Source organism: Phyllobates terribilis, unplaced genomic scaffold (genome assembly GCF_046119375.1).
Source record: "Phyllobates terribilis strain yellow unplaced genomic scaffold, ASM4611937v1 Scaffold_2__4_contigs__length_985480577, whole genome shotgun sequence".
In the NCBI taxonomy this organism is placed as follows: Eukaryota; Metazoa; Chordata; class Amphibia; order Anura; family Dendrobatidae; genus Phyllobates; species Phyllobates terribilis.
The window spans coordinates 41,227,380-41,242,852 of NW_027362762.1; the positions used below are offsets into that span (position 1 = coordinate 41,227,380).

At 44.7% G+C, this 15,473-nt stretch overlaps 1 protein-coding gene across 2 annotated transcripts in view; it reads left to right on the forward strand.

The window, feature by feature from the left end:
* The window catches only part of P4HA3 (prolyl 4-hydroxylase subunit alpha 3), a 140,876-nt gene extending 135,325 nt beyond the window's left edge, over nt 1-5,551 (forward strand). Inside the window, exons 8-13 of one of the 2 annotated variants that reach the window (XM_073661245.1) lie at nt 797-861; nt 1,544-1,703; nt 2,105-2,167; nt 2,497-2,565; nt 3,899-3,995; nt 4,735-5,551. In XM_073661245.1, the coding sequence (XP_073517346.1) occupies nt 797-861; nt 1,544-1,703; nt 2,105-2,167; nt 2,497-2,565; nt 3,899-3,995; nt 4,735-4,805 (525 nt within the window). In that variant the 3' untranslated portion in view covers nt 4,806-5,551. The remainder of the gene's footprint in view (nt 1-796; nt 862-1,543; nt 1,704-2,104; nt 2,168-2,496; nt 2,566-3,898; nt 3,996-4,734) is intronic. The other variant, XM_073661246.1, reaches the window with a different exon arrangement.
* Nucleotides 5,552-15,473: the final 9,922 nt, after the last annotated feature.

The following is a 15,473-nucleotide window of genomic DNA, read 5'->3' on the forward strand; positions in this document are numbered from 1 at the left end:
TGGGGCCTTATATGGGGACCAGTATACTGTATGGGGCCTTATATGGGGGTCAGTATTCTGTGTGGAGCGATTCACCGGTTTCTGAGCTATTGTGGAATTTACAGTAGATATCGCTCATGTAATGTAAGAAGTGACATCTTTGCATTGTACTATATATATATATTTCTCTGCGGTATCTGTGCATCATGAATCATGGTATGTGTTAAAGGGGCCACTGAGACTCTTTCGCCCGGGGCCCACAAAAACATGGAGCCGGCCCTGTCTGTGGAGACCCATTCTTGTGGGAGACATTACTGCCGCCTCCTCTGGAGTGTTACATATGAGGCCGTTCTTCATTACACATTCTTAGAATTCGGCTGCTGAGGGTCCGTGAAGTTTAATGACGCATCTTTTTCCTTCGGCTCCTACGATCTGGCAGTGACCCCGGAAAGCGATGAAAATAGAGAGATCTGCAGCCGCCCTATAAAAGCCTCCAAAACACAAAGATGGAAAATAATTGGGAAATAAATGTGTGTTTAACTCTTTCTTATCTGTTTCCAGGAAAGTTGGGTGATGGCCTGTACGAGCGGAATTCCAGGATTTCCAGTTTTCCTACAGATAGTCAGTGATACATGTCCTGTGTAGTTAGGCAGTGTTTGTCTATCAGGGGTCTGGGAGAGCTGGGTGAATGGTGGGAAATGCTCATTTATCACCTCTATTGTAGGGTAATTTCCGCAGGTTTTTACTTTTGATATTTTTATTAGAATGTTGCCTCATACATAGTCACATTGTGATATGTGCTCATCGTCTCCTCCAGCTGCAGCGCTCAGTTGTGGCCTCCGGGGCGGCGCAGGAGCAGGCGGAATACAGGATCAGCAAAAGGTAATCAACTCCTCTGGGGTCTGTGCCTGACACTGCCAGGAGGAACTGTAGAGGTTACAGCCCCAATTATTGGTATCGGGTATGGATTTATCATGTAGCACCACAATTACCCCATTACAATACTAGTCGTGGAGGTCTTATAATAATGCCAAAAACAGTGCCCCCATAATGATGTCATTCATAAAAAATCACATAACAATGCCAGTAACAGTGCCGCCGTAATAGAGCTCACATAACATCAAAATTAGTGCCCATAATAATGCCTTAGAGCCCCCAAAGAACTATGCCAGACACGGGACCCCCACAAAACTATGCCAGACGCGGGACCCCCACAACTATGCCAGACACGGGACCCCCATAACTATGCCAGACACGGGACCCCCATAACCATGCCAGACACGGGACGCCCATAACCTATGCCAGACACGGGACGCCCATACCTATGACAGACACGGGACCCCCATACCTATGCCAGACACGGGACCCCCATACCTATGCCAGACACGGGACCCCCATAACTATGCCAGACACGGGACGCCCATAACTATGCCAGACACGGGACCCCCATACCTATGCCAGACACGGGACCCCCATAACTATGCCAGACACGGGACGCCCATAACTATGCCAGACACGGGACCCCCCATAACTCTCTTTCCATCCGCCTGTTGTGTCTCCGCAGTGCCTGGCTGAAGGACACGGTTCACCCGATCCTCGGTAATCTGGACGTCCGCATCGCAGCAGCCACCGGATTACGCGCCAAAGCTCCGTACGCTGAGTATCTGCAGGTGGTCAATTACGGCATCGGGGGGCACTATGAGCCACACTTTGACCACGCCACGGTATGCCGAAGAGGGCAGGAGTGTTGCTCTCTATATTTCACTTTTTGGCGCAAGGTTGCCATGGAAACCACCCTATCAACATCTACATCCTAGTTACTGGTCTATGGGAGAATATTGATGTAGATTGTGATCTGTGTGTCTCCATGGTAACAGACTACAGACAAATCCAATGTAGTCTGATCCAGCAGTCACACTCCACTGTGTCGGTTAGGTGGGGCCAGACTACACAGGGCTTGTTTGTCGTCTGTTACCATGGAGATTCATACATCTGCATCAGAGCTGTATACTCAAAACGAAAGCAGATTTTTACATAAAACTACATTGAAACTAGTAAAGATTCCTTACATTTTATGGGGGTTTTAATGTCTCATTTATTTTCTTTCTCATATTTTTAATTTCAGTCCCAGAAGAGCCCCGTGTACCGCACCAACACGGGGAACAGAATCGCCACGTTTATGATTTATGTAAGTCCCATCCGGTTACTGAAATCGCTGCCTCTAGTCCATGTAAATTCCTACTGTTGGTGCCCTGGATGTCACCTCCTGCCTCGCCAACAGAGGGAGCCGTGTATCATACCTACATCTGTAGCGGCATCGGCTAAGCGGGGGCGGTGCCTCAGAGAATGGCCCCGCCCTATTATGTAAATGTGTGGGAGGAGACAGGCGAGCGGGTGTTCTAGGGTGTAATAAGGATATTATGGGGGAGGGGGATCTCAGGGTTCATGTCGTCTGGGATCCTGTCGATTGTTGATAAGGAATTAATGATTATTTGTTGTTTTTTTTAATTATTTCAGCTGAGTTCTGTAGACTTGGGAGGATCAACTGCATTTATATATGCCAACTTCAGTACGCCAGTGGTAAAGGTGCGCTCACAATCAGCATCTCTGGTAGAAGGCAATGTACTGTACATTATACATGTGATAAAGGGCAGAATATATCATAAATGTGCGATAAAGGGCAGATTATATCATAAATGTGAGATAAAGGGCAGATTATATCATAGATGTGTGATAAAGGGCAGATTATATCATTAATGTGCGATAAAGGGCAGATTATATCATTAATGTGCGATAAAGGGCAGATTATATCATAAATGTGCGATAAAGGGCAGATTATATCATTAATGTGCGATAAAGGGCAGATTATATCATTAATGTGCGATAAAGGGCAGATTATATCATTAATGTGCGATAAAGGGCAGATTATATCATTAATGTGCGATAAAGGGCAGATTATATCATTAATATGCGATAAAGGGCAGATTATATCATTAATGTGCGATAAAGGACAGATGATATTATAATTGTGATAAAGGGAAGATTATATCATAAATGTGCGATAAAGGGCAGATTATATCATAAATGCGTGTTAAAGGGCAGATTATATTAAAAATGTGCACTAAAGGGCAAATTATACCATAAATGTGCGATAAAGGACAGATGATATTATAATTGTGATAAAGGGCAGATTATATCATAAATGTGTGATAAAGGGCAGATTATATCATAAATGTGCAGTAAAGGGAGGATTATATTATAAATGTGCGATAAAGGGCAGATTAAATCATGAATGTGCGATAAAGGGCAGATTATATCATAAATGTGCGATAAAGGGCAGATTATATCATAAATGTGCAGTAAAGGGAGGATTATATTATAAATGTGCGATAAAGGGCAGATTAAATCATGAATGTGCGATAAAGGGCAGATTATATCATAAATGTGCGATAAAGGGCAGATTATATCATAAATGTGCAGTAAAGGGAGGATTATATTATAAATGTGCGATAAAGGGCAGATTAAATCATGAATGTGCGATAAAGGGCAGATTATATCATTAATGTGTGATAAAGGGCAGATTATATCAAATGTGTGTTAAAGGGCAGATTATATTAAAAATGTGCACTAAAGGGCAGATTATACCATAAATGTGCGATAAAGGACAGATCATATTATAACTGTGATAAAGGGCAGATTATATCATAAATATGCGATAAAGGGCAGATTATATCATAATTGTGCAATAAAGGACAGGTCATATTATGATAAATATTATGATTATATCATAAATGTGTGATAAAGGGCAAATTATATCATAGCTGTGCAGTAAAGGTCAGATTATATTATACATACAGAAACGGCAGATACTTCACACCCGTGGACCATATATGACTCACCATTCTCTCCTCTTCTACAGAATGCAGCCATCTTCTGGTGGAATCTCCAGAGGAGCGGTGACGGTAACGAGGACACCCTGCATGCCGGCTGTCCGGTACTGCTCGGGAGCAAATGGGGTGAGTAACACGTAATCCAAGACTGTCATGGCTCAAAGAGATTAGTAATTGTTCCTTAAGTGCCCCCCCCCCCCCCCACCACCACCACCACCAGAACCACCTTATACCTATGATGTTTAAGAAGGGAAGATCTTTTCAAGGTCCCAAATCATTGCAGAAAATAACCTTCGTCGAGAAGGTGCTGGAGTGAGTATAGGGTCTCGATGTGGATGGCTAGTCCTTTTATCAGTTTCCATATCATGTCCCTTTGGAAGTCACTTTGGAAGTCTTCCAGTAGAGCTACTGACCTATGGTGACTCTGGACCTATGATGGTGCCAAGATTGCATTGCTGTCAAAAGTCTAGAAAACCCTAAAGCACAAAAGATTTGATGAAGACACCTTCTGCGTATGACCAACTATCTCAGATTTCAGGTCACAATGTTCGCCAAGCAATTTGGGGAATTGGTGGACAGATACATTTCAGAAGAGACCTTCGCTGAGAGATCCTGAGCTTGGAACCACCGACTTTACCCGAACCAAAGCCAAAGTGTCTCGGCACCGGCGGTGGGAGACTCGGTTGGAATCTCTGAGACAAAGCTCACAATACTTTTCGATCTGAGCTTTAATTTTGGCTCAGAGCCCTAATAATTACATCTTCTGTTGTGATGTCTTCAGAAAAGCTTAGAATTCCCTAAATGTTTCTCAAATCTCCAAAATTTCGAGAATTTTTTACACTTTTTGTGTTATATCTCTCTGCAGTGGCGAACAAATGGATCCATGAATGCGGCCAAGAATTTAACAGACCATGCGGACTGAACCCTGGAGATTAGGGGATCCAGAATGTACAGGCAGATGTCTTAGAAGAAGAGGACGACTATATGGCTCCTGAGAAGACTGATAAGAGGAGCTGAGTATCAGGAATGAGGAGTAGAAGTCCTTTCTTCTCTGCATGTTGGCATGGTCAATGCCTTTCAGCTCCTTGAACCTTGCAGATTTGCGAGTCGTTCATTTAAGACTGGAAAGAGTGGTGATCTCAGTCCAGGTCCTGGCACCATTTATGGTGTGGAGCAAAGAAGTCAGATCTAGAAAGGAAATAATGACGCATCTCAAAATACAGAAGTGTCCAGGATCTGGCATCGTTTGATCTTTATGGAAGTAGACGATAGAATAAAAGTACGGCACATTCAAGACTTATGGAGAACTTCTTTGGAAAGAAACAAAAACATAAGATCATTGTCCAAACTAAGATCATCTTATCCTGGATGGACTACGAGAAGACGAGCCTTCAAGGCTCCAATTTAGGACATGTAAAGGAACAACAAGAAAGCTGACCGTAAACAAAACTGATTAAGAGTAAGCAAGAAATCAAGAAGACCCAAACCCAAGACTGGACGAGAAACAGTGTTTATAACAGTCTTCGTATCCTTCACTGGGAACTTAAAAGCGATATCAATTATCGCGTATCTGCATGAAAGATGATAAATGTATGATCACTGGGGTCTTGGGTGCTGAGACCCACTTCGATCCTGAGATTGCGAGCAGCGGTGAACATGAGCGACCACCACTCCGCTAGACAGTGAATAAAGCTGTGGTCGCTGCGACCTCTTTTATACTCTTTTGATACCGCGTTATTTGATACGTTATTATTTTTACGCGTTCAGTGTACCTCGATTATTCAATACTAATCGACATCACTCTAGGGTAGACCTGGGCAAATTACGGCCCACAGGCCACATCCGTCCCTTTGGATGTTCATATCTGGCCAACGGACCGTAACAGCAAAAGGGCTGGAAACAGTAGCTGCCCTCAGAATACAGATACCAGTGAACAGAATGGTGGAGGAGGGAGACACCGGCTCCTTCTTCCACCATTCAGCCGGGGCAGTTGTCGCAATAACGTCACTAGATTCCATCTGATGTGGAGCCTCAGTCAGCACAGAGCAATGTCCAGAGCAGAACACGGGGAAAGCGGGGGGCCAAGGTCAGTAGTATTTGTTTTTATTTGTCATTTAATATGTGGGGCCGTTTTGTTGTGTGTGGGGTGGGATGTGGGAGATGATACTGTGTTGGCCGGATTGTGGATATCATCATTCTGTATATCGGGAGCTGTTCGGGATTATGCTGTTTGTAGGGAGCTGTGGGGGCCATCATACTGTGTATAGGAAACTGTGTGAGTCATCATACTGTGTATAAAGAGCTATGGGGGCTATCATACTGTGTACAGGGAGCTAGGGGAGCCATCATACTGTGTATAAGGAGCTGTGGAGGTCATCACACTGTGTATAGAGAGCTATGGAGGCAATCATACTGTGTATAAGGAGCTGTGGAGGTCATCACACTGTGTATAGAGAGCTATGGAGGCAATCATACTGTGTATAAGGAGCTGTGGAGGTCATCACACTGTGTATAGAGAGCTATGGAGGCAATCATACTGTGTATAGGGAGCTGTGAGGGCATTATACTGTGTATAGGAAACTGTGTGAGTCATCATACTGTGTATAAAGAGCTATGGGGGCTATCATACTGTGTACAGGGAGCTAGGGGAGCCATCATACTGTGTATAAGGAGCTGTGGAGGTCATCACACTGTGTATAGAGGGCTATGGAGGCAATCATACTGTGTATAAAGAGCTGTGGAGGTCATCACACTGTGTATAGAGGGCTATGGAGGCAATCATACTGTGTATAGGGAGCTGTGAGGGCATTATACTGTGTAGAGTGGAGCAATGGGGACATCATACTGTGTATAGGGAGCTGTGGGGTATGAAACGGTGTATAGGGGAGCTGTGGGGACATCATACTGTGTATAGCAGGCTGTTGGGATATCATATTGTGTAGAGTAGAACTGTGGGGACCATCATACAGTGTATAGGGAGCTAAGGGGTTATCATACTGTGAATAAGGGAGCTATGTGGACATCATACTGTGTATAGGGAGCTGTGGGGGCATCATACTGTGTATAAGGAGCTGTGGGGCATGAAACGGTGTATAGGGGAGCTGTGGGGACATCATACTGTGTATAGGGAGCTGTGGGGACATCATACTGTGTATAGGGAGCTGTGGGGCATGAAACGGTGTATAGGGGAGCTGTGGGGACATCATACTGTGTATAAGAAGCTGTCGGGACATCATACTGTGTATATGGAGCTGTGGGGACATCATACTGTGTAGAGTGGAACTGTGGGGACCATCATACTGTGTATAGGGAGCTGAGGGGTTATCATACTGTGCATAAGGGAGCTATGTGGACATCATACTGTGTATAAGGAGCTGTGGAGGCCATCACACTGTGTATAGAGAGCTATGAAGGTAATCATACTGTGTATAGGGAGCTGTGGGGGCATGAAATTGTGTATAAGGGAGCTGTGAGGACATTATACTGTGTATAGAGAGCTGTGGGGGTCATCATACTGTGTATAGAGAGCTGTGGGGGTCATCATACTGTGTACAGTGTTGGGAAAACTGGGGCTGTCATACTGTTTTTGGGAGAGCTGTTGATCATGATTCAAGGGCTGAATAACGGTAACAAAGGATTTATAAACTTTATAAAAAAAAGCTGTAAATTATATGACGTTGATCTGCTGAACATTAAAAGAATAAAATTAATATCAACATAAAATAATATTAATATTGGGCGGAGTTAAATTCAGCCTATTGGTTCATTCTTCCACAACAGTCAGTCTGTCATGTGGCCCCTTGGAAAAATGAATTGCCCACCCCTGCTTTAGCCCGGGGTAGTGTCCATTCACACCTATGTCAGCTATCCATTATATTCCCATGCTTTTATTGGTTATCATGCTGCTCATACGGGTTGTACCCCAGGGCCGGATTTTGTCCCAGGAAACGGGTTCTGGTGAAATGGGGGAATTTTTAAATGTTTTTCTCTTGTCCGTGTTTTTTGTATTTGCTACACGATAAAGATTTATGTTGATAAACTTTAGGAAGCGCAGCTGATCTTTTGCACCAGTCTATTCCATCCGCTGAGAACATTTTTTGCATCCTGACCCTGATTCCTTCAGGCTTCGCCTGGAGCAGCCGGAGTCTTCAGACATCCTCTGCTGGGAAGAAAGGCGCTCTATCAGGAGCAGAGGAATGTTCTCCTTGCACAAGGAGCCCGGTGCAGGGGGGATCATCTCCAGCTCGGCCCGGGGATCCTCACAGATCACATATCAGAGTGTAGGAAGCTCTGCAGCAGGACGCGATCACCTGCAGGAGCAGAGCGGTCCCTTGGAAGGGGGGGGGGGGGGAGGTCAAAATGACACTGTAATGCCATTCAGGTGGACGTTAACGCAGCAGATTTACTGCAGAAATTTGAATTGAGCAGTGACAGAAATCTGATGAGTGTGAATCCACCCTTATTAGGCTGGAACTGAACCCATAGTTATGGCAGCCTTTATTATGCCCATACTATGTGTGGGGTGGGATGTGGGAGATGATACTGTATTGGCGGGGTTGTGGGGTATCATCATTCTGTATATTGGGAGCTGTTAGGGATCATACTGTGTATAGGGAGCTTTGGGGGACCATCATACTGTGTGGGGGTCATCATACTGTGTATAGGGAGCTGTGGGGGTCATCACACTGTGTATATGGAGATGTGGGGGCCATCATACTGTGTGGGGGTCATCATACTGTGTATAGGGAGCTGTGGGGGTCATCACACTGTGTATATGGAGCTGTGAGGGCCATCATACTGTGTGGGGGTCATCATACTGTGTATAGGGAGCTGTAGGGGCCATCCTACTGTGTGGGGGTCATTATACTGTGTATAGGGAGCTGTGGGGCTCATCACACTGTGTTTAGGGAGCTGTGGGGGTCATCATACTGTGTATAGGGAGCTGTGGGGGCTCATCATACTGTGTATAGGGAGCTGTGGGGGTCATCATACTGTGCATAGGGAGCTGTGGGGGTCATCATACTGTGTACAGGGAGCTGTGGGGTCATCATACTGTGTATAGGGAGCTGTGGGGGCCATCATAATGTGTGAGGGTGATCACACTGTGTATAGGGAGCTGTGGGGGTCATCATACTGTGTATAGGGAGCTGTGGGGGCCATCATACTGTGTATAGGGAGCTGTGGGGGCCATCATACTGTGTGGGGGTCATCATACTGTGTATAGGAAGCTGTGGGGGCCATCATACTGTGTAGGGGTCACCATACTATGTATAGGGAGCTGTGGGGGCCATCATACTGTGTGGGGGTCATCATACTGTGTATAGGGAACTGTGGGGGCCATCATATTGTGTGGGAGTCATCATACTGTGTATAGGAAGCTGTGGGGGCCATCATACTGTGTATAGGAAGCTGTGGGGGCCATCATACTGTGTGGGGGTCATCATACTGTGTATAGGGAGCTGTGGTGGTCACCACACTGTGTATAGAGAGCTGTGGGGGCTCATCATACAGTGTATAGGGAGTTGTGGGGGTCATCATACTATGTATAGGGAGCTGTGGGGGTCACCACACTGTGTATAGGAAGCTGTGGGGGCCATCATACTGTGTATAGGAAGCTGTGGGGGCTATCATACTGTGTGGGGGTCATCATACTGTGTATAGGGAGCTGTGGGGGTCACCACACTGTGTATAGGAAGCTGTGGGGGCCATCATACTGTGTGGGGGCCATCATACTATGTATAGGGAGCGGTGGGGGCATCATAATGTGTGGGGGTGATCATACTGTGTGTAAAACAGAAGCGTGTCTGGCTGTGTGCATAAACTTAAAAAAAAAATGTCCAAGCAAAATTCCATTAATCCTATTAAATATTCCAGATTAGCAGATTTCGGGTAGGATATAATTTTAGGATTTTTGCATGCTGGATTAAACAAATGTAACTGTCTTCATGATTATATACATCAATATATATTATTATTACATTATTCATCATGTATTTAATGTCTACAATTTTTTCTTATAAAATTAAATATTTTTTATTTTTGTAGATTTATTTCGGTATTATACGTGCACTTTTTTTTTAATTCGTATTTTTATTGTGCTCATTTACCATTTTTTATTATATTAAGTGGTAAATCTATATGAAAACACTTGTGTACACAATGTTTTCATCTGTTTTATTATTTCTCATCTAAATACATTTTTTAAAATTTTTTGTTATATTATTTTAAAATAAATAATATAATATAAAATAAAACAAAAAAATTTATTTAGATCAGAAATAATTACGTATTATAGAACTCACTTGTATATTACATCATTAGTACTTTTTTTTTTATTAGATGTTTTAATATTTTACCATTTGTTGCCTACATTTTTTTAATACATGTGTACATTTATTTTTATTTTCTATACATTTACAAGGTATTACAGTAGATTGTGTGTACGCTTTATTGTTAAATATTTACTTTTATGTATAACGGATATACTTTTGTATTATATAATTTACATTTCTTATATTTAATCGTTTTATAGTCACCATTTTTGAGGTTTTTATGTCTATATTTTTATTACATATTTACTACTTTTTTATATTATTTTCTATGTATTCATGTAATTTTATTTTTATTCTAGAATTACTACTTTATATTGGTTATTAGATGTTTCTACAGACAATATTTCATTTTCCAACATACATATATATTTTTTTTGGGGGGGGGGGGTTGTATTTCATTTTCTATCGCAGCATTCACAGTTGTGCGCCGTCGGCCGGGCCGTGTCAGATATCAGGATGTGTATTATGAGGGTCCTGAAGGCCCAGGAGACACCGGGGCAGGATTTTTGGCACCGGTCCATGGTCCTGGGGGTGAAGCTCGGCTCCATGCTCGCCCTATATCCCTCCTCTCTGGGCTTCCCGGCAGCATCTGGTGACTGTGCGGAGACCAGCGTCACCCTCATAGATGGTTGTAATACTGGGCAACAACCTCATTATCAGTGCAGGGTTCTCCCCCACTGTCATTACCAGACCCATACTGGAGGGAAGGTTGGGAGGAACCACTGAGCTGGTGAAGGGGAGTTCTACACAATGGTTCATACTGTCCATGGAAAAGGAGCACACAGGAGAGGATTAGATACACGGCTCAGCAGACAGTATTACACAGGAGAGGATTAGATACACGGCTCAGCAGACAGTATCACACAGGAGAGGATTAGATACACGGCTCAGCAGACAGTATTACACAGGAGAGGATTAGATACACGGCTCAGCAGACAGTATCACACAGGAGAGGATTAGATACACGGCTCAGCAGACAGTATCACACAGGAGAGGATTAGATACACGGCTCAGCAGACAGTATCACACAACATAGGATTAGATACACGGCTCAGCAGACAGTATCACACAGGAGAGGATTAGATACACGGCTCAGCAGACAGTATCACACAGCATAGGATTAGATACACGGCTCAGCAGACAGTATCACACAGGATAGGATTAGATACACGGCTCAGCAGACAGTATCACACAGGATAGGATTAGATACACGGCTCAGCAGACTGTATCACACAGGATAGGATTAGATACACGGCTCAGCAGACGGTATCACACAGGAGAGGATTAGATACACGGCTCAGAAGTCAGTATCACACAGGATAGGATTAGATACACAGCTCAGCAGACAGTATCACACAGGATAGGATTAGATACACGGCTCAGCAGACAGTATCACACAGGATAGGATTAGATACACAGCTCAGCAGACAGTATCACACAGCATAGGATTAGATACACGGCTCAGCAGACGGTATCACACAGCATAGGATTAGATACACGGCTCAGCAGACGGTATCACACAGGAGAGGATTAGATACACAGCTCAGAAGACGGTATCACACAGGAGAGGATTAGATACACGGCTCAGCAGACAGTATCACACAGCATAGGATTAGATACACGGCTCAGCAGACGGTATCACACAGGAGAGGATTAGATACACAGCTCAGCAGACAGTATCACACAGGATAGGATTAGATACACGGCTCAGCAGACAGTATCACACAGGATAGGATTAGATACACGGCTCAGCAGACGGTATCACACAGGATAGGATTAGATACACGGCTCAGCAGACGGTATCACACAGGAGAGGATTAGATACACAGCTCAGAAGACGGTATCACACAGGAGAGGATTAGATACACGGCTCAGCAGACAGTATCACACAGGATAGGATTAGATACACGGCTCAGCAGACTATCACACAGGATAGGATTAGATACACGGCTCAGCAGACGGTATCACACAGGAGAGGATTAGATACACGGCTCAGCAGACAGTATCACACAGGATAGGATTAGATACACGGCTCAGCAGACAGTATCACACAGGATAGGATTAGATACACAGCTCAGCAGACAGTATCACACAGGATAGGATTAGATACAAGGCTCAGCAGACAGTATCACACAGCATAGGATTAGATACACGGCTCAGCAGACAGTATCACACAGCATAGGATTAGATACACGGCTCAGCACACAGTATCACACAGGATAGGATTAGATACACAGCTCAGCACACAGTATCACACAGGATAGGATTAGATACACGGCTCAGCATACAGTATCACACAGGACAGGATTAGATACACTGCTCAGCAGACAGTATCACACAGGATAGGATTAGATACACGGCTCAGCAGACAGTATCACACAGGATAGGATTAGATACACGGCTCAGCAGACAGTATCACACAGCATAGGATTAGATACACGGCTCAGCAGACAGTATCACACAGGAGAGGATTAGATACACGGCTCAGCAGACAGTATCACACAGGAGAGGATTAGATACACGGCTCAGCAGACAGTATCACACAGGATAGGATTAGATACAGACAGTATCACACAGGAGAGGATTAGACACACAGCTCAGCAGACAGTATCACACAGGAGAGGATTAGATACACGGCTCAGCAGACAGTATCACACAGCATAGGATTAGATACACGGCTCAGCACACAGTATCACACAGGATAGGATTAGATACACAGCTCAGCACACAGTATCACACAGGATAGGATTAGATACACGGCTCAGCATACAGTATCACACAGGACAGGATTAGATACACTGCTCAGCAGACAGTATCACACAGGATAGGATTAGATACACGGCTCAGCAGACAGTATCACACAGGAGAGGATTAGATACACGGCTCAGCAGACAGTATCACACAGGATAGGATTAGATACACGGCTCAGCAGACAGTATCACACAGGAGAGGATTAGATACACAGCTCAGCAGACAGTATCACACAGGAGAGGATTAGATACACGGCTCAGCAGACAGTATCACACAGGATAGGATTAGATACACGGCTCAGCAGATAGTATCACACAGGAGAGGATTAGATACACGGCTCAGCAGACAGTATCACACAGGATAGGATTAGATACACGGCTCAGCAGACGGTATCACACAGGAGAGGATTAGATACACGGCTCAGCAGACGGTATCATACAGGACAGGATTAGATACACGGCTCAGCAGACGGTATCATACAGAATAGGATTAGATACACGGCTCAGCAGACGGTATCACACAGGAGAGGATTAGATACACGGCTCAGCAGACAGTATCATACAGGACAGGATTAGATACACGGCTCAGCAGACGGTATCATACAGAATAGGATTAGATACACTGCACAGCAGACGGTATCACACAGGCTAGGATTAGATACACGGCTCAGCAGACGGTATCACACAGGATAGGATTAGATACACGGCTCAGCAGACAGTATCACACAGGATAGGATTAGATACACGGCTCAGCAGACAGTATCACACAGGATAGGATTAGATACACGGCTCAGCTGACGGTATCACACAGGAGAGGATTAGATACACAGCTCAGCAGACAGTATCACACAGCATAGGATTAGATACACGGCTCAGCTGACGGTATCACACAGGAGAGGATTATATACACGGCTCAGCAGACAGTATCACACAGGATAGGATTAGATACACGGCTCAGCTGACGGTATCACACAGGAGAGGATTATATACACGGCTCAGCACACAGTATCACACAGGAGAGGATTAGATACACGGCTCAGCTGACGGTATCACACAGGAGAGGATTAGATACACGGCTCAGCAGACAGTATCACACAGGATAGGATTAGATACACGGCTCAGCAGACAGTATCACACAGGATAGGATTAGATACACGGCTCAGCAGACAGTATCACACAGGATAGGATTAGATACACGGCTCAGCAGACAGTATCACACAGGATAGGATTAGATATACGGCTCAGCAGACAGTATCACACAGCATAGGATTAGATACACGGCTCAGCTGACGGTATCACACAGGATAGGATTAGATACACAGCTCAGCAGACAGTATCACACAGGAGAGGATTAGATACACGGCTCAGCAGACAGTATCACACAGGATAGGATTAGATACACGGCTCAGCAGACAGTATCACACAGGATAGGATTAGATACACGGCTCAGCAGACAGTATCACACAGGATAGGATTAGATACACGGCTCAGCAGACAGTATCACACAGGATAGGATTAGATACATGGCTCAGCAGACAGTATCACACAGGATAGGATTAGATACACGGCTCAGCAGACAGTATCACACAGGATAGGATTAGATACACGGCTCAGCAGACAGTATCACACAGGATAGGATTAGGTACACGGCTCAGCAGACAGTATCACACAGGAGAGGATTAGATACACGGCTCAGCTGACGGTGTCACACAGGATAGGATTAGATACACATCTCAGCAGACAGTATCACACAGGAGAGGATTAGATACACGGCTCAGCAGACGGTATCACACAGGATAGGATTAGATACACGGCTCAGCAGACAGTATCACACAGGATAGGATTAGATACACGGCTCAGCAGACGGTATCACACAGGAGAGGATTAGATACACGGCTCAGCAGACAGTATCACACAGGATAGGATTAGATACACGGCTCAGCAGACAGTATCACACAGGAGAGGATTAGATACACGGCTCAGCAGACAGTATCACACAGGAGAGGATTAGATACACGGCTGAGCAGACAGTATCACACAGGAGAGGATTAGATACACGGCTCAGCAGACAGTATCACACAGGATAGGATTAGATACACGGCTCAGCAGACAGTATCACACAGGATAGGATTAGATACACGGCTCAGCAGACGGTATCACACAGGATAGGATTAGATACACGGCTCAGACGACGGTATCACACAGGATAGGATTAGATACACGGCTCAGCAGACGGTATCACACAGGATAGGATAAGATACACGGCTCAGCAGACGGTATCACACAGGAGAGGATTAGATACATGGCTCAGCAGACAGTATCACACAGGATAGGATTAGATACATGGCTCAGCAGACAGTATCACACAGGATAGGATTAGATACACGGCTCAGCAGACAGTATCACACAGGATAGGATTAGATACACGGCTCAGCAGACAGTATCACACAGGATAGGATTAGATACACATCTCAGCAGACGGTATCACACAGGAGAGGATTAGATACACGGCTCAGCAGACG